Source organism: Penicillium malachiteum, assembly GCF_028827825.1.
Source record: "Penicillium malachiteum strain IBT 17515 chromosome Unknown utg000003l:1.0-4950554.0:1.0-4952489.0, whole genome shotgun sequence".
Classification (NCBI taxonomy): domain Eukaryota; kingdom Fungi; phylum Ascomycota; class Eurotiomycetes; order Eurotiales; family Aspergillaceae; genus Penicillium; species Penicillium malachiteum.
Genome location: NW_026643096.1, coordinates 1054335 through 1072902, shown reverse-complemented (window position 1 = coordinate 1072902; position 18568 = coordinate 1054335). Strand labels below are relative to the sequence as shown.

Genomic DNA, 18568 nt, shown 5'->3' with positions numbered 1-18568 from the left:
GTAGGCCAGGATAATAATGGGAGTTGTATTGAGGTAAAACGATAGTGGTAATCCTGTCTGGAGGGGAGAAGAAGAAGAATGAAGATGGGATGGTTTTATCCCTGTACTTTGCACCTTCCATTTGAAACTCAACAACAGGGAAGGAGCAGTCAGTACGAACCTCAACATTAGCTCTTTCCCTCATATTCTTCCAGATAAATTGCCCTATATTCCCAACTTTGAAAGTGAAATTGTCGTTGTGCTTAAGTGAGGACCTGTATAGTTCGGATCCAATCAATTCGGGATCACTTCGCCCCACATCCCCCGCGGTCAAATCCCACGAATATCACTTGGAGAGCCAACTAACACCGGACACCATGACCAAACCAGGTGATACTAAAGCATGGTGTCAGGATAAAACGCCAAACAAAATCTCGGCCGAGGCTGAGTACTATGATCTGGGCAGCTTTCATCGTCCCATCTCAACAAGCAGTCCAGATGCCCAGAAATGGTTTAATCGTGGCCTCATCTGGGCCTATGCTTTCAACCACCAGGAGTCTGTCCGGTGCTTTGAGCAGGCGATATTGGCAGATGCATCATGTCTGATGGCACACTGGGGTATTGCTTTCGCCCTGGGTCCCAATTACAATAAGCCGTGGCAGCTCTTCGATGGGGAGGATCTTTCGCTCACCACGAGACGAGCCTACGGAGCCATTGTAGAAGCTAGGAAGCATGCAGAAACTTCATCATCTGTAGAGGGAGCCTTATTGAATGCATTGCAGTATCGATATCCTCAGGCAGAGCCTGCTGAAGACTGCACAAGTTGGAACAACCCATACGCGAAGGCTATGGTCTCTGTCTATCAAGCCTTTCCAGATGATTTAGATGTCATTGCGCTCTACTGTGATGCCCAAATGAATCTCACTCCTTGGAGCCTGTGGGACTTGCAAACAGGAGAGCCCACTGCCGGGGCACAGACTCTCGAGGTGAAGAAAGCGCTGGATCGCGCGTTAACTCGCGAAGATGCCCTCAGACACCCTGGTATCCTGCATCTGTACATTCATCTGATGGAAATGTCCCCGACGCCAGAGAATGCTTTGCCAATAGCAGATCATCTCCGTGGGCTTGTTCCTGATGCAGGGCACTTGGAACATATGCCCACTCACCTAGATATTCTCTGTGGTGATTATCGCCGAGCGATCGCATCTAACACATCTGCCATCCGTGCAGATGAAAAATTCCTCGCTAATCAAGATTTGGGCCACTTTTATAACCTGTATCGGGCCCACGATTACCATTTTCGAATTTATGCCGCTATGTTGGGTGGTCAGTCTAAGACCGCGTTAGACACCGCAAAGGAACTAGCGGATTCCATGACAGAAGATCTTCTTCGAGTGGAATCACCTCCCCTCGCCGATTGGCTTGAGGGATTTGTTGCGATGCAAGTCCATCCTTTTATTCGGTTTGGTCGCTGGGAAGACATAATTGCTCTCCCATTTCCCGCCGATCGGAATCTTTACTGTGTCACCACAGCCATGCTTCACTATGCCAAAGGCGTAGCGTTTGCAGCTACAAATCGCGTTGAGGAAGCAAGAAAACAACAAGCGGAATTTTTGGCTGCCACGAACTTAGTTCCTGACTCTCGGACGATATTCAACAATACCTGCCAAAGCATTCTTGTCGTGGCTGCACAAATGTTGGAAGGAGAAATTAAATACCGGGTCGGAGAATATGATGAAGCCTTCGCCCATCTTCGGAAGACCGTTTATCTAGATGACAATCTTCCTTACGATGAGCCCTGGGGCTGGATGCAGCCGACTCGGCATGCTCTGGGTGCTTTGCTACTTGAGCAGGGCCGAGTCGAAGAAGCAGCTGAGGTTTATGCTGCTGATCTTGGCATTGAAAAATCCCTCCCCCGTGCCCTCACACATCCGAATAATGTATGGGCTCTCCATGGGTATCATGAATGTCTGCGTAAGCTAGGCAGAGTCGCTGAGGCACGAATTCTGGAGCCTCAGTTGAGGCTTGCTTTGGCCATGGCGGATGTACCTATTCAGTCATCTTGCTTCTGTCGTTTGCGGATTGTCAGCTGAGAATACCCTGCTCTGATTTTATTGAAAGATGATGGCTTGAACATTTAAGCTTCTACTATTTTTCTAGCTTTGAGTGGACAAGCAAGCCTTATCTTTGAAGGCCCTGGTATACTATTAGACGAAGTTTAAACCAATCAAATCATACTTCAAAGTCAAAAATGTGAGTAAATATATTCATTCAGAGCTTATCCTCATGCCTATTTACTGGAACCAAGTGCCGACATGAATATGTTAGGTACGCTTCACACGCATAGGATGAGCTTCAGTATTGAACACAAACTCGTTCTGGTCACCTGCCTGGACCTGCCATTCGGCATCTATAATAGGTGTTAGTATATTGTGGTATCAGGCTGAGTCAATGAGGAAACAATACCTTCGGCGTGAGTAAGGTATGAGTACTTCATAACTTCGGCGAACAGGAAGCTCTCCTGGTTGTCGTCCTTCGTGCCACCACCTGCAGTATTCACATTGCTGACGGCTGCAAAGCCCGAGTCAGTGCGGCAGGTAGCGTTAATGGCCACAAACGCATTCCATACCCAGTCACGGTACTATCACATTATTAGCAAATAATACTAACTATATTTTTTTTGAGAATCCGATACTTACCACGTCGTCGCCAGTAATACGGTAGGCATAGTAGAAGCTTTCAATAACCTCCGGTCGCAGGACATAGTATCCGTTGGTAATGTAGAATCCTGCTTTCTTGTAGAAAGCCTTCTGGTTACTTGGCACCCGGCTAGGGTCCCAACCCCAGGAATCAGGTCCGATTTGGGTCAACGTGGAGTTGTATGTAGCTTCACAGCCATGAACAAGCTCGAGACCAAAGTCAATGAAATCCTGTCGGCCCAGCACTGAGCCGCCAAGAAGAAAGCTTCCACCGTCGAAGCAGGTCAAATGCTGCGAGCTTAGATCATAGTTCCCGTTGTTGTAGGAAGACAGGAACGTCAACTCGGGTCGGGTCTGCGGGTGTGACGCCAAGTGCTCGATTGTCGACTCGGCTGCAAGAACCCAGCGATCCTTGTATTGCGCAAAGCGCGTAGGGTCGTACACATACATTTTAATCAGGTACTCGTAGAACGAGTCATCACCGCCATTCCACGACACCGCACCATCGGTGAATTGACCATTGGCGATGCTGATGGTACTGCCAACCAGACCGGGGAAAGGCTCTCCGCTGGACGGCTGAGGGTTCAACAAGTGTGACTCGGCCCTTTGGCTGATGTTGGCATACTCCTCATCGCCTGTCAAGTCAGACAGACGCGTCCATTCTAGGACTAGGGTTCCCGTGACTGCAAGGCCGTTCGTAGTGGCACCGTTATTTTCTTGCGCTGTGATGTTTAGTCCGTTGTATGGAACTCCAGATGGAGTGTCAAAGGCAAATTTGAGCACATCTCCAAGGTTCTTAGACTGAGTGAGTAGCGTATCAACACGGTCATCTGAAACTAGGCTAGATGCTGGTCCAGTTAACAAATCATACCCGGACAGCATACCACCCAGGTATCGAATGGTTGTCTCGAACAAGCTGACTTGGTCCGAAGTCTGAGTGTAATCGATTTTGGCGACATGGTCCAGGATCGTGTTGACTGCGTCTGCATTGCCCATGATGATCGCCGTGGAAAGAGCATCGACGGCTGAAGCTCCCCATCCGTTTCTATAAACATATTGCGGGTTATTTTTTGCCCTCTCGAATTCAAAATTGGTCCAATGGGAATGCTTACCTTGAATCACCATATCCATTGCTTACCGGGTGCAACTCATCATGCGGGAAAGCATATTTCATATATCCGTTCCAAGCATGCTGGAAAGCTTCCTTGACCGCGTCGGCTTTTTCTTGATCACTCGAGGATGACGAGGTACTCAACACGGTCTCAGTGTCTTGATGGGGATGCGGAAAAGCGGTCGCTGATCCCATAAGGCTCAAGGCCGCTAGGGATAATGACAATGTGGTGCGCATCGCTCCGTTGAGGGGCTATTTTGCCCAAGACGAAAGAGTGTGAGTTGTTATAGGTATGGATAGGTAGGGAATGAGGAAGAAATCAATACAAGAAAAACTGCGAACAAACAAGTTATAGAAGAGTCGCTAATGAGTGAACACCCGGCGGGTCAATGCGACTATTAAAAACAAGTGGATCATGGTATGGAGGAGTGGGGAAGTGGGATCGGGGCATCGCAGCAAAAGGGGAAGCCGGGGGAAGCGTCACACGCTTTTTGTTTACTCCTGCAACTCTTACGGCCCGCATCGCCTAGGATCCCCTCGTTCCTGAATTCCATTCTTCTGCAAGGTCCACTTCTAGCACGCTCCAGGGGTCTCGGAACTTCCTCTGCAAGGACACTCCCTCCTGGTTTGTTCCAGAGGAATGCTGCGCCTGAGCTAAGACCCGACGCTTCCAATACCGACATACCTCATAAGATTCCGATCGTCGACAACTCTTTCCCCGTCCCTCGAGTCGATTCTTCGAATTTGGATATGTTGTATTTGGATAATGAGCATGTGACGCTTCAGGGTCTTTAAGTTCAATGTTTATACCGCCACCGGCACTATAGGCTTGGATCGTCGGGTGGCTGGCGGAGACTCGCCGGAGAGAAGACTGTACGGCCTCGCACTGACGCAGCCAAGCTTCCCCCTCTTCTGCCCAGGCTCATATCACATCTGCTGATGGCACCTAAGAGACCCCGGGATGCCTATGTCAACGATACTGCACGGCATGACCAAATCGCATGTCTCATTTTCTTTCCATGTTGAAATCGTGGGGTAGGCGATCGGCCGGGGATTTCTCTGCATAAGCAGCATAACCCTCCTCACTATATTCTCCATAGTGGATTGCTCACTCAGCTCTGCGCAGTCACCATTCTCGCGAAGAGCATTTTAGATGCCATGTCCATCAAGATCTTGAAACCTGTTGATAAGATGGAATTCAAGTCGAAGATACTAAGATTAAGCACTGGCAGCTAACAATTCCGAGGTTGAGGTGAAATCCCACCCAAGGTTCGTTACCTTATGCAGGGTCCGTTCATATGACATCTGACCACCAGGTGTATACTTTACATTTTCTATAATTCAGCCAGAGACTACTGCATACTATGGCCTGATCGTCCTCTCAATTTCGAGGAATGATCTAGTGCTGGTGATCTTGTCCATTCTAGCTCAATCAGATCTTCCCGATGTCGGCATGATGGCATCTGAAATAGGCCTGGCGTCAAGTCTATAATGCTCAGGCTGTACTTCGTACATCATTGAGCTTTTGGTCTCACCGTAGACATTAAACTTGAACATATATTACTAGTACAAACTTGAAGGAATATTTGCAGTCCCTTTGGGCCTAAATGTCTAATAATGCTCTATCATGAATCACTAGCATGATGGCTAGTATACATGATTGAGACAGTCATTGTTCCATCCAACCTTGGAAGACACACTAGCCTCCAGTAAACTCAGGCTTGAAGATATCATCAACTTGAAGCCCATAGTACTTCAAATGTTGTAGCCTCCTTAATGGCCTCCGAGTCAAAATGAGCCCTTTCTGAATTTGACACCTTGCTATTTAGGCACCAGGATCGATATCTTAAGTATTTCGCCCAATTTGTATTGTGAATTCTCAGCGATAGAGAACTTCATGGCAAAGGTCAGTTATGGAAAGGGAGAGTGTGAGAAGAATAAGAGAAAAACTTGAGATAATTACTAGCACTTGGTGAGTCATGTTTGATCTGTATACTGAATGGGTCCGGGTAAACGTTTCAGACATTCAAGTTAAGAATCAATGTCCTCAATGCCATTTAGTTTTAAAAATTTCTGAAAGTAGATAGTGAGAGGGTCTTCTTAGGTCCAATAAGACTGAAAATCTTCCAGATTTCAAGCAAATCCATATCATCCTGGCCTATATCTTCTCTCATATGTACTAGTAGTCTTAGTCTATAATCCAATCGGGAGCCGAGAAAACGTCATCAGATGCTCCGTACTATATGAAGAGACTGTCAGATCCCGTCAATAACGGTAAGACACAGCAATCAAGTTTCAAACAAGTCAGATAATTAATAACCTTGGAATTGACACGTATGATCAATGTGAGTAGAACAAACATCTCATACTAGATTTCATGCAGTATACAGTGTGGTCTAGTTTGCGGGAGATGAATCAGCGGGATGTGGATGCGGGATCCAATTGCACCAAAAAAATAGGTGACACTGAAGAGTCATCGCTGCCACACCTCTTTCCCTCCAACCTTTTAGAGGGGATCTTACATTTCTCCGGGAATCCGGGCTTTTCTCCTCTTTTATACTCTCTCATCCAAATTTCTCATATTCCGCCATGGCCACACCATTCCTTATCTCCTACCCCTCCACCCCCACCTCGGGCCTCTCGCTCAAGCAGATCGCCTACTTCGGCCGGGTGCTGGTGAAGGTCTCTACTCTCGCGGAAGCAGAACAGTTCCTGCGTCAAAACTTCCGTCACCTCGATGTCTTCGTTGACGCCACCTCCATCACTTCCGCTGGTGATCTGGTCGACATTCTCAACGCTGGTGCCGCCAAGATCTTCATCACCATTGACCAATTGAATGCACTCTCCCAGGAACAGTCCGTTCCCTCATCACGATTGATTGTCAACGCCTTTACCGCCGATCAACTGGAGACCGTCCTGTCTTGGACTCGCGAAAATGCCCCCGAACGCACCGATATCAGCGTCTGCACCGAACCTTCTGCCGCCACTACCGCCGCCACAATTCTGAACATTAGCTCCGATTCCTCACGTCTCTTTGTCAACTATGGTGAGAAGGGGATTGTGGAGGGTCCCTTGAAGCAGGTTATGCAGGAGGGTGCTATTGCTATTATTCCCTCCAACTTGTTGACCGTTGAGCGGGATGCGCCGGGTCAGCTTTCTGCCGCTAAGCTGCTATCTTCGCGCGCTGTCACAGACCAGGCCAATGGCCTGTATGCCACATCTGTTACCGATGAGCGTGGATCCTGTCTTGGTTTCGTTTGGAGCAGCGACGAGAGTATCGCTGAGGCTCTGCGCACCGGTACCGGAGTCTACCAGAGCCGCAAGCGCGGATTATGGTACAAGGGCCAGTCAAGTGGCGATGTCCAGGAATTGATCCGCATTGGCTTTGACTGCGATGCGGACTGCTTCGTATTTGTTGTTAAGCAGATCGGACGAGGTATGCTACTTTTTTTTTAACCTTCTTTGAAGATATAACTCCATGCTAATCATGACTGATATCAGGCTTCTGCCACCTCGGTACGGAAAGCTGCTTTGGCGCCTCGGCTGGTCTGTCGCGTCTTCAGAAGACCCTCCAGGCTCGCAAGGCCGATGCCCCAGCCGGTTCCTACACTGCTCGCTTGTTCAATGAGCCCAAGCTCGCCGCGGCCAAGATTATGGAGGAGGCCGAGGAGCTGTGCACTGCTACAACCAAGGAGGAAATTGCTTTCGAGGCCGCCGACTTGCTGTACTTTGCTCTGACCAGGTGTACTGCCGCTGGTGTTACTCTCGAGGACATTGAGCGCAACCTTGACCTTAAGAGCTTGAAGGTTAAGCGGAGAAAGGGTGATGCTAAGGGTCCCTGGGCTGAGAAGGCCGGACTGGCTGCTCCCCAGGCTAAGCCTACTCCTGCTCCTGTCCCCACTCCCGCCCCTGTTGAGGACCGCTCACGCATTGAGATGAAGCGCATTAACACTACCTCAACGTCCGCCGCTGAGGTCAGCGAGTTCCTTAAGCGTCCTTCTCAGAAGTCAAATGACGCGATTGTCGGTCTGGTCAAGCCCATTATCCAAGATGTTCGTGAGCACGGCGATGCCGGCGTACTCAAGTACACTCACAAGTTTGAGAAGGCCACCTCGCTGACCTCCCCCGTTATCAACGCTCCTTTCCCCGCCGAGCTTATGAAGCTCAGCCCTGATGTTCAGGAGGCCCTTGATATTTCTATTGGTAACATTGAGCGCTTCCACTCTGCGCAGAAGAGCAGCAATGATACTCTGCAGATGGAGACTATGCCCGGTGTTGTCTGCTCTCGTTTCTCCCGTCCTATTGAGCGCGTTGGTCTGTACATTCCCGGTGGTACCGCCGTTCTGCCTTCCACTGCCATGATGCTGGGTGTGCCCGCCATGGTGGCTGGCTGCCAGAAGATTGTCTTGGCTTCTCCTCCCCGTGCCGACGGTAGCATCTCTCCTGAGATTGTATACGTCGCCCACAAGGTTGGTGCTGAGAGTATCGTTCTGGCTGGTGGTGCTCAGGCCGTGGCTGCTATGGCCTACGGTACCGAGAGCATCACCAAGGTTGACAAGATTCTGGGTCCTGGTAACCAGTTCGTGACTGCTGCCAAGATGCTTGTCTCCAACGATACCTCTGCCGGTGTTAGCATTGATATGCCCGCTGGTCCCAGTGAGGTTCTTGTCATTGCTGACAAGACCTCTGTTCCAGCTTTCGTGGCCTCTGACCTGCTGAGCCAGGCTGAGCACGGTGTCGACTCCCAGGTGATTCTCATTGCCGTCGATCTGAACGAGGACGAGCTGCGAGCCATTGAGGACGAGGTTGATGCACAGGCTCGCGCTCTGCCCCGTATGGATATTGTTCGTGGCTCCCTCGAGCACTCCGTCACCTTCGTGGTGAAGGATATCAACGAGGCTATGGCTCTGAGCAACGATTACGCCCCCGAGCACTTGATCCTGCAGGTTGAGGGTGCCGAGGCTCTCGTCGAGCAGGTCCAGAATGCCGGTAGTGTCTTCATTGGTCCTTGGACCCCCGAGAGCGTTGGCGACTACTCCGCTGGTGTCAACCACTCTCTGCGTAAGTTTCCTTCCAAATTACTTCATATGATCATCTCTGTTCCACAGACTAACATAGAACTAGCTACCTATGGCTACGCCAAGCAATACTCTGGTGTTAACCTTGGCTCCTTCTTGAAGCACATCACCAGCTCGAACCTGACTGCTGAAGGTCTTCTGTCCTTGTCGAAGACTGTCGAGACCCTCGCTGCGGTTGAGGGACTTGACGCGCACAAGCGTGCTGTCAGCATTCGTGTTGCGCACATGAAGAAGAATCGCTCTTGATTGGTTATTCCCCTTCTCTATTTTCTTTTTTTTACAAAAAATAGTACTTTGGTCCAAGTTGTTATGATGAATGTGCGATGATATTCAAATAGCGAAAAAGTCCCGTTTGGTGTGTAGGGATGGCGAATGAATTACATACAAGTTATGATTATGGTCTTCAAATTTCACTCGTAGTACTAGTATTAGTCCCTCATATAGTAGTCTGGGTAGCGAGATACTAGCGTAAAAGATACATTGGACAGCTATGAGACTAAAGAACAGCAATAGGACGAAAGACTAGTGATTTCAGGGTCCACATACTTATACCAGAAGTAGCAACTATACTTCCAAGTTTAAAGTAGGATAATGAACAGCAAATATAGAATCATAAGCTTTTTATTTTATCATTGCTAGCAAAAACAAGCGGTATCATAAATGTTCGAATAACCCAATGCAAGAGAAAAAAAATCATCGATATAGTTTTGGCACCCAATGTATGAAAATCAAATCAAGCCCAGCCCCGACATCGGATCCGATGCCACCAGAAACCCACCGCGCCCACACAAAAAGGAAAATGCAGAGAGAAGTAAAAGAAAATCACAGCTGTGCAACGTCATTCAGGATCTGCACCTCCTGACCCGGCTTGAAAGCTGGAAGACCCAAGTATGGGCAACCGTCGCAGCGGAAGGCATCACCAAGAGCACAGCTACCGCACGATCCAGTCTGCTTGCCCTCGACAGTGAAATCAAGCTCGGCGAGATCATCTGTGTTCAACTTCATCACGTTCAAGTTCTTATCAGCGTTTGCGCGACGCTCTTTATCCTCCGCTTCGAGTCGATCCGCTAATCCACAAGTACAATCCTTGCAGGCCTTCCGCCTGCGACCAGTCTTGGGCTGGCACTCTGGAGCTATAAACATATATTAGCATTGACTTAATGAAAAGTAGGATGAAGGAGAAACATACGAGGCATAATAGGTCTCGTTAAATCCTGCTCATCAAGAAGAGAGTCCTCATTAATCAATTCGTCATCGTCATCCCGATCATGGTTGGTTCCGTTCAAGCCATTCAATGAAAATCCAGTTCCATTTGATTGTATTCCCAGCGGAACCACGGCAGGAGCAGTAGTGGTAGTCTTCTTCTTCTTGAGACCGAACTTCAGCGGCACGGCGGACGATTGTTCGTAATTTGGTTTCTCGAATCCAGTCGAGTTATGTACCAATCCAGCTAAAACAGCTTCCATTGCCTCTGTCACATCGAGTGCTTTATCTTCTGTTTGCAGCTTTGCGCCAGCCTTCATGGCTGGTACAAGGGTAGTATAGACATCTCTAGTGAGAAGTTGGAGGGCCTCGGCGCGTCGTGAGCCATCGACGTCAGTGAGGACGAGGACAAGATCGTATGTGTTCGAAGGAAGAGTGACTATGCCAGCGGAGAGGCGATCGAGCATTTGCAGGTCGGTCGAAGTGCGGGGGAAGGAGGAGAAAACGGCTCGTAATTTATCCTCTTGTGTAGCAATGGAGGGGGGTGCGAGAAGGAGAGTACGCGAGGTGTCGACTGGCTTTGATGGCGGGGGCGCCATGAAGACATCAGAGTCATTAGTATCAATGGTCATGAATGAGGGCGCCATTGTGAGTTTTGTTTATGAGAGTAGAAAGGTAGGAAAGAAAGGAAAAAGTGGTCAAGTGAGGGGTGGCGACAATTCTCGAGTCACCGATAAAAGATAACTTAGTCAGCCTTGAATTTATAATCTGAGCGGAACCCGTTACTCAGTTAAGATCCTATCAGCTTTCAGGGATTACTTCGTATACTTAAAGTGGATCGGAGACACTACTTTGTACGAGCTAGTGTTAATTAGGAGGGGATATGCTGCCCGAAATGGGATAGGGAGCACGATGGCCACTTAACTGTAAGTATAGAACGTTCAAAACTAGAAAGGATGCATTATCAATCCTATCGCCATGAATGGCGTTGTCTTCTCAACACAAATCTGAATGAACGGATCCATACAGAGTACTTTGTGATTGTATACGAACTGGATTACTAGGAAGAAGAAATAAGATAGTACGAATAAAAAGCAATGTCTGAAAGAATGTATCCCGCTCGGCTCCATTTTTATTCCCTTTTGATGGGATCGCCATCTATACATCAATGCGCCTGGAACTCCCTATCTATGCTGGTATCGATACAGATAGAACAAGAAAAAGAAACAAGAATTTAATCACACAGAAAACCAATGGCGGGTTGGACAATAGCCGCGGGTCATCAACTCATAAGGAAGTCTTGGGAATCGCTCAGCGCTTGCGCTCACGAATCTTCCACTTGATGCCATCCTTGTTGGTGCCGCCCACAGAGTTGTCCATCTTAGCTCGTTGCCATTCAACTTCATGCTGTGCAGCCTGAATCTCGCCGTGTTGCTTTTGCAGAGCGTCCAGCTTGTTCTGTCGGGCCTCGACAGCCCGCTTGCGAATTTTGCGGGCTCGGCGGGTCTCAATGAGTTTTTGTCGCTCGGCAGCGAGTTCCTTGGCGGTCTTCTTGGTCTTGGTCTCCTCTTCACTGTCCTCCATAATATGGACATCTTCACTCTGATTGCGCTTTTTCTTTATGGTTTGTTGGTCACCGCGGTCATCGGCAAAAACAATCTTGCGGGACTTTTGCTTGGTGGATTTGCCGGAATCGATGTCATCAAAGTCGTCGAATCCATCAAAATCATCATCGTCGGCCTCTGAGTCGTCTTTCTTTTCTTGGCTCTTCACACCCAAAGCCTCATTCATACCACCTTGCAGCTGAATCTCGCGCTGCAAAGTCTCAATTTGGCGGCGTAGTCGTTCTCCTGCAGTTCGTAGATATCCTGAATCCTGGGTCTTGAGCAGCTTGATAGCATCATGGCTCAGTCCTGCAGCAGATGCTCGACCAACACCACCTCGGCCATGTTTTCCTTGTGTCGCATTCTGGCCACCCATCATACCGAAATGAAACTCATCGGGATTGCGGTCGCGTGCCTTCTCTTCGAGACGCTTGAGCTTTTCCTTCTTGGCATTGTAATCTTTGGCACGGAGCGAGTAATCCTGTTTTAGTGGTTAGTTTCTGATTTCTTGTCCATATATATTTATGCGCTGAATAACCGCATGAAGTCAGGCAATCACTCACTTTGTGCTTCTCCAGAATACCCCATTTCTCTCGGCCCCCGATCTGGGCACGCTCCTTGTGGTTGCGGCGCTGGACCGCATTGCGCATGGAAGACATGCTGAATAGTTTTTTGTGGCGAGCTTGTAGGGGATCAAAGGATGGTAAATGACCTTAAGAATGAATGACCAGGAATAGTTGAAAATATCAAAAGAGCAACTATTAAGCTCACTTAGTCGCACAAGTCGTGTGAGTAGTGGATAGAGAAAGTTGTACGGAAGTTTTTTTTTTCTGCCTTCTCCGCCCGACTCGGCTCCTCGCGCTCCGCATCAACACACCTTGCACCTCACTTATGATCAGATATCTCATGTTACCTATTAATACCGTTTTCCCCAACGAATACTCCTTACAACTCTGTTGCTGCCTCTAGCTGTTTCTTTGATCAATATAAACCCATTGGCCCGTACGCTTCAGCTTTTCAGCTATTCTCGGCGCGAATCACCTCTAAGCGTCTGATCTACATCCATCGACCTCGATCTCGCTGATCGAGCTCACCCGTCCAATGGCTACACCCTCCTCATCCGATTCCTCTCCTGCTACTCCTGCACCCCGCAAATACAATCTCCGCAACCCACTTCCTCTCTCCGCCACCCAAGAACAAGAAGTTAAGCAGCTGTGGTATAAGCGTGTCCGGGCTCGCTGCGCCCCAGAAATTAAGGGTAGGCAACCCCTCTTTCGAATGTTACCTCTATGATGGTCGGATCTCTTTGTATACATCTATTTATATCTATAAATATATATGGAAGCTTCCCATATGTCAGAAACATTTGACCAATTCCCTATATCAAATTCCGCCGGAGAATGAATGGTTGAGCTAACATCAATCGCAACTTAGCATTCGCGGAATGTGCTGTTAACCGTACGGTCACTGCGACATGGGTATGTCGCCAGCAGCGCCTTACTATGAATTCATGTATGGTCCAACATGCCAATGCCGAGGAAGAAGATCGAGCCCGCGAGGAATGGTTCGCAACATTTGAAGAGCGACGCCGCAAAAAGGAAGAAGACCTTGTGCGTGTTGAGAAGCGACGTGAAGAGGTTATCAAAATGATGCGCGCTGATGAGGAGCGTCAGCGACAAGAGAATCAGGGGAGGTAATTTACTTCCATATCATTTCTTCTTTCCTCTCATTCGACTCTTCGCGAAAACTTCCTCTTCAAATAACGGGCCGTCTTTCTGAGTCAGTTGTACATTGCTGTAAATGGGTTCGGCGTCTGATGATCTCGTCAATTTGTTACCTTCACCTTACCTCTGTCACACTATTTGACCGAGCTCTGGCGGTTGAATTACATATTCGATTACCGGAAGTTTGGGTCTATCCTTCTCGTTCTTGGTTCTCGGCTCTAACAGGTGTTACTTGGACACCTCCCGGACGCCGAGCCACTGATCCTATTTGATGTCGTCCTGATGGAGTTCGCACGCTTGCTCTTTCTCCCACCTCAAGGCGCAAAAGGCTGCAATCAGGCGTTAATTTTGCTGGGCATTTTGTTCCTTTATTCTTTTTTTTCTTGCATGTTCAACCTGATCGCACGACAGGTTAGAACTGGATCTGTACAGTACACAACATTTGAAGCATTTGATATTTCAATGACCGCAAGGTTCTACCATTGTAATCTTTCTTAGGGCATTGTAAGCACTTTGAAGCTATCTGCTCCCTTGGTATTTGCAGATATTGAGACTACCTACTGCTGATGGGATGAGGCGGCCTAATCGGCTTCAAAGTGATTAAATCGGTATGTATAAAATGGGCCACTGCATCGAAGGTTGTTGATGGAACGGCCCTTTTAATGTTGGCACTTTTAGTGGTCAAAAATGGCTCAAAAATATGATGATATTATCATCCAAACGCCTGATACGCCACCTGGTCCGCCCAAGATGGAGATAAAGCTAGAACAGCAAGATGAAAGCAGGTCAGAACCATGCAATTCTACGCATCGTTCATATTTTCGTCTCCGTCAGCATCACCCGCCTCGCCCATAGCAGTATCTTGCCCAAATATATCTTCCATCTTTCCATCCTCATCCTCATCTCCCTCGCCCTCATCCCCTTCGTCGCTCTTGACCGCACCAGAGCCCTGTGGCGCATCTGGCATCTCGATCTCCTCTTCTCCTTCACTCTCCCACTCGTCCTGCATATCCCACCCATCACCAGTAAGGCAGAATCGCTCTGGGGGCAGCCGCATACCAGCCATTGTGATACTTTCGTTCGGTGCACCAGCGGCCGGCCCAGCATTCGGTCCGCCATGCACATCAAAGCCTCGTGCAACACCAGGCAAGGCAGTACGGTTTCTCTCCGCAGCCACATCCATGAGGAATTCCTTCGGTAAACCAGTTTGGAATTGATAGTGCAGTCGCGATGCAATACTGAGTCGCAGCGCAGGAAGTGAAACACCGTTAACTTCAGCGGAGTTGGCGTTCTTTCCGGTATTTCCACTCGCATCACCTACTGCAGCGTTGTATCCTTCGGTAGCAAGGTGTACAGAATCTTGGAGGATATTGGATGTGTAGCGGTAGGCGAAATCAAGGAGTTGGAGGGGCACGCGATCTTGGTAGGCGGTTACACCCAATGAGGCGAGCAGCATATGGATAAGGCGCACGTCGCGTGGACGACGGGATTTGCCACTATCTTGTAAAGATGTTCCCGGAATCTGAGGCTGTGCGGAGTTTGTTGCTGCTGTCGCTGCGGGGGCTGTGAGGGAGAGTTGAGAGGTCGGCGCAGTGGTTGGGGCTGTGACGCCGTTTACGGCTGCGTCTGCTGGGGGCGTAATTGGTTGCGTTGTCGGCGGCGCCGAGCCTTGATTTTGGCTTGGAGACGCCATCTTTTGATTATTGGTATCCTGGATATAGCGCCGAGATCGCCGAGATCAAATGAGGTGAGGGAGGTGAGGTAGATTGAAAGAATGATCACAGGTCGGGAACCGGCATAAAAGTAATTTCGAATGGTAGACAATTATGAAGAAATTGGCCTGCACCATTCAATGGAGTTTCAAGGAAATCTTGAGAATGGTGAAATGAATGGTGAAGTGAATGCGCAGGGATCAGGTAAAGCCGAGAGGGTATTGAAGCCAAAAAGCGCGCGGGAGCTGTTTGATATAACGCTAACCGCTTTGGGTAACGCCGAGGGACTGGAACTACTGAAGGTCCTCCATAACTTGACTATGAGATCCGAAATTGAATATCCATGATCAAAAGAATTCTTTAAATGCCAATCATTATAGTACATTGTTTCCTTGAAGTCCTGCATATACGTTGTATTTGGGTATTCTATGGTATTTGTACGCCAGGTTCATTTTTGATATTAAACCATAGGCTTCATGCAAAAGCAACGCAAAGTGTTAGGCAAGAATCAAGTCGTAAAACAAACATTTCAAACGCCATGAATGCAAAAGAAACAATCAACAATAAAAACTTGCAATGAAACGTTGTATGTAATAATGCTGGATCCAACACCGGTATCTTCATGCAAAAAGTAACAATAAGTGTTGAACAGGGTATCTCTTTGCCGTGTGACAGTATCAATGTTGTGAATGCAAGTTCTAGTTTAGGTGGGGCCTCACGAATTAAACGTCGAGAGCATAGCGAAGGGCATGGCTATCATGCAATGCAATATTATGGCGAGAAAATATTCAGTCATCTTGTGAGGACTTCGTGCGAATGGGAAGAGACTTGGTCTCAGCAGGTTTGATCAGTTCCGGTAAAGGCTCATCTTCGTAATCAGATTGAAGGTCTTCCAGGTCTTGATCGCCCTCCACAGACTCCAGAATAGAGCCCGCGGGGTTCGACAGGGCTGAGCCCTGTGAGATATAGCTAGCGCCGAGATCAGTACCTTCCCCATCGTCAGGGTAGTCTTCTCCATCGCTGAGTTCATCATCATAGTCTTCCTCGTCCGCGTCTTCGTCTTCATCCGCAACTTCGTCATCGAGCGGCTCTTCATCTTCATCTTCGCTGTCGGTGGTAGAGAAATCATCCAGATCTTGTGGTGTGTCTCGCCAGTACGTGAAGTCGGTATATTCTTCGCCGCCTGAGTGCACCAAGAGGCTGGTAGGAGGGAAGAAATGGTCAAGCAGCTCCTGCATCGTTACATAGCTGCTCTTGTATTTGTTGAGACTCAGTAGGTCCAACGAGACTTCCGCGTTCGAATTAATAGTAAAGATGCGAGTGGACGGAATGTTGACAGATCGATAACTCAACGCATCAGTCAATCGATTGCCAAATCCAGCACAGAAGGGGTTTTCCTTCCCGCGGAACAAATTGAGAATGTCCCGGAGACAGGCCATTTTGAAAACTTCCGGCTTGCGAAGATAAATCTCTCGTCTGAGTGCGGCCATGGTACGATCAGGGCTGCATATTACAGGGCCCTTGGGGAGCCGGTACCCATCCTGGTTGACACCATAAAGATAGGTTCTGGTGGTATCAGCCTGTCCCACAGAGCGACTTGTGAGGTACATTATGTTATAGCCATTGTTGACAATATCGGTGTATAATTTGGCGACTCCTGCGTGCGTCCAGTCACGCCCGATCATGTTCAGCACATGGCCCAATGCATCCGACCTATCGAGATTGTTAGCTTCAAAGTTTTGAGGACAAGGGGTTCCCTGGTGGTTTCATACTTGGTGATCGTTCCATCAATGTCAGAAATCACAAGCGGTGTGTTTCCATTCCATAAGTACATCGACGCTGTACAAGTCGCCTTGTTAACGCTGAAAGACATGATGTTGCCCCCAGGTTTCAAATTCAGAGCCTTTAGCTGGTCACTGGTCAATCGCAGCGTCTTGGCATAGTTGCGTGTCTCCACAGCAAAAGAATCATGCATTGGAGACTGGGGAGGTGTCGGAAATCCCGGTTGCACGTCCGACTTTGTTCGATGGTGGCGTACTCCCATTGAAGGCTCCAGACTAACAGGGCTATCGCCTTCACTGTGGTACCCTGGATCCGAGATTGCGTCGTCGTTAATAGCGGCGTTAGGTCGCATGGAGTTAATCGCTGCTCTCCGGTCTGCTGCTTCCTTTGCTTCTTCGCTACTGTAGATCCAAAGATTCCCGTGCTCATCGGCGCCAATGAGTGCACCAATATCGTAGCTGCCCTCGAGCTCCTCCGCAAGAATCTTACGTGCGAGGACCTCGGCACGAAGTGCATCTTCTTCATTACTCTTGTAACCGGTCATGTCCAACATAAGATCACCTGTCTCGGTAACGTGCGATTGAATGTTGGAACCATTTAATTTCTTGGACAGATTGATAGCTCGGGACTTTGCCTCTTCGACAGATATGGGAGGTGGACTACGAGAACGAGCTCGTGAGTCAATATCTTCGTGATTGGTTGAGTCGATTGACGAGGCCAAAAGCTGCTCGGTTGCAGCCCTGGGTAGGCTGGTCGAGAGAACATTTTCGGACGCCGAGTGATCGAGGGAAGGTTCGCTCGGTTTATTGAATGGATCATGCTGGGAGGGACTTGAATCCGAGTCGCCAGGAGACCGCGACAAAGGCGTTATTGCACCTAGTCAGTTCGAGAACATTATTATATGCTTCCTAAGTTATAAAGAAAGATTTATGTCCAGGAGTATGAAATACCTAGATCTGTCGTAGCTCGTGACGGCCGTGACATCAGCATGGTCGGTGGGGTTTTGATACCATCAGAGACGGCATCGCCATTCTTTTCCAGGTCTAGATAGTCTGGTTCGCCTAGCGATGACGCAACATCGTCGCTAGGTACTTTTGGACTGCTGGCAGGCGAAACCAGCGGGGAAGTCTGTAACGATGCGGGGATTTCGTCGGTTGTTTCAAACACAAAGAAAGCCTCGCCGGCTTCGCCTAGCTTCATGGCATAGTCTTGTTTGATCCCATTGACCTTAAATTCCACTTTCTTCTCGAACGGACGCAGAAGTGAGAACTTGCCAAAGCGGACATGGAAGGGCGAGCAGGCAAGGGTGCCTAGGTACAGATTAAAAAAACCAGTCAGTCTTTGGGACTTAAGGAGCAAGACTCAATGACACCAAACATACCATCTTCCTGTTCTATGACGATCACATCAATAGCTCCGCTCAAAGTGGCAGGATTGATCGAGTTCCATGTCTTCGACACCGAGCCACTAAGACTTCGCACGTACTGCATTCTGCCGAATTGGGTCAGACACCCTCGATCTCGACTGGTTACGAATAATCAAGCCTTAAGAATTAAGAATGAATGAAATCTCCGGGGAGCGTAGGCGGAAAAGGAGGGGAAGAAACGGATGAGGAGTAAGAACAAGAAATTGGAGGAATCGCCGCCTCTAAACGGCCCATGTGACGCTCAGCTGAC

General features: G+C 48.6%; 8 protein-coding genes across 8 annotated transcripts; 3 read left to right on the top strand and 5 right to left on the bottom strand.

Annotated features, from left to right (window-relative positions):
* Positions 1–356: 356 nt before the first annotated feature.
* On the top strand, positions 357–2072 carry N7483_006726 (TPR domain protein; the record flags this gene model as incomplete). Its single annotated transcript, XM_057090163.1, has 1 exon — positions 357–2072. One exon carries the CDS (start codon positions 357–359, stop codon positions 2070–2072), a length of 1716 nt encoding a protein of 571 aa, XP_056944904.1.
* A 231-nt stretch (positions 2073–2303) lies between these two features.
* Positions 2304–4026, bottom strand: N7483_006725 (glycoside hydrolase family 47 protein; the record flags this gene model as incomplete). The annotated part of the gene is made up of 4 exons (XM_057090162.1): positions 2304–2389; positions 2446–2620; positions 2679–3723; positions 3791–4026. 4 exons carry the CDS (start codon positions 4024–4026, stop codon positions 2304–2306), a joined length of 1542 nt encoding a protein of 513 aa, XP_056944903.1.
* Positions 4027–6378: 2352 nt separating this feature from the next.
* N7483_006724 (histidine biosynthesis protein HIS4) lies at positions 6379–9113 on the top strand (the record flags this gene model as incomplete). The annotated part of the gene is made up of 3 exons (XM_057090161.1): positions 6379–7225; positions 7291–8850; positions 8914–9113. The coding sequence occupies 3 exons, from the start codon at positions 6379–6381 to the stop codon at positions 9111–9113; spliced, it is 2607 nt and encodes an 868-aa protein (XP_056944902.1).
* Positions 9114–9689: 576 nt separating this feature from the next.
* On the bottom strand, positions 9690–10717 carry N7483_006723 (uncharacterized protein; the record flags this gene model as incomplete). Its single annotated transcript, XM_057090160.1, has 2 exons — positions 9690–10000; positions 10057–10717. The coding sequence occupies 2 exons, from the start codon at positions 10715–10717 to the stop codon at positions 9690–9692; spliced, it is 972 nt and encodes a 323-aa protein (XP_056944901.1).
* A 664-nt stretch (positions 10718–11381) lies between these two features.
* Positions 11382–12333, bottom strand: N7483_006722 (rRNA-processing protein UTP11; the record flags this gene model as incomplete). The annotated part of the gene is made up of 2 exons (XM_057090159.1): positions 11382–12155; positions 12238–12333. The coding sequence occupies 2 exons, from the start codon at positions 12331–12333 to the stop codon at positions 11382–11384; spliced, it is 870 nt and encodes a 289-aa protein (XP_056944900.1).
* Positions 12334–12775: 442 nt separating this feature from the next.
* Positions 12776–13365, top strand: N7483_006721 (uncharacterized protein; the record flags this gene model as incomplete). Its single annotated transcript, XM_057090158.1, has 2 exons — positions 12776–12932; positions 13109–13365. Coding segments are annotated over 2 exons (414 nt in total), but the record flags the coding sequence as incomplete, so codon positions are not given.
* Positions 13366–14200: 835 nt separating this feature from the next.
* On the bottom strand, positions 14201–15091 carry N7483_006720 (putative transcription initiation factor TFIID, 31kD subunit; the record flags this gene model as incomplete). The annotated part of the gene is made up of 1 exon (XM_057090157.1): positions 14201–15091. The coding sequence occupies one exon, from the start codon at positions 15089–15091 to the stop codon at positions 14201–14203; it is 891 nt and encodes a 296-aa protein (XP_056944898.1).
* Positions 15092–15898: 807 nt separating this feature from the next.
* On the bottom strand, positions 15899–18382 carry N7483_006719 (putative lipin Smp2; the record flags this gene model as incomplete). Its single annotated transcript, XM_057090156.1, has 4 exons — positions 15899–16823; positions 16883–17768; positions 17843–18202; positions 18274–18382. The coding sequence occupies 4 exons, from the start codon at positions 18380–18382 to the stop codon at positions 15899–15901; spliced, it is 2280 nt and encodes a 759-aa protein (XP_056944897.1).
* Positions 18383–18568: the final 186 nt, after the last annotated feature.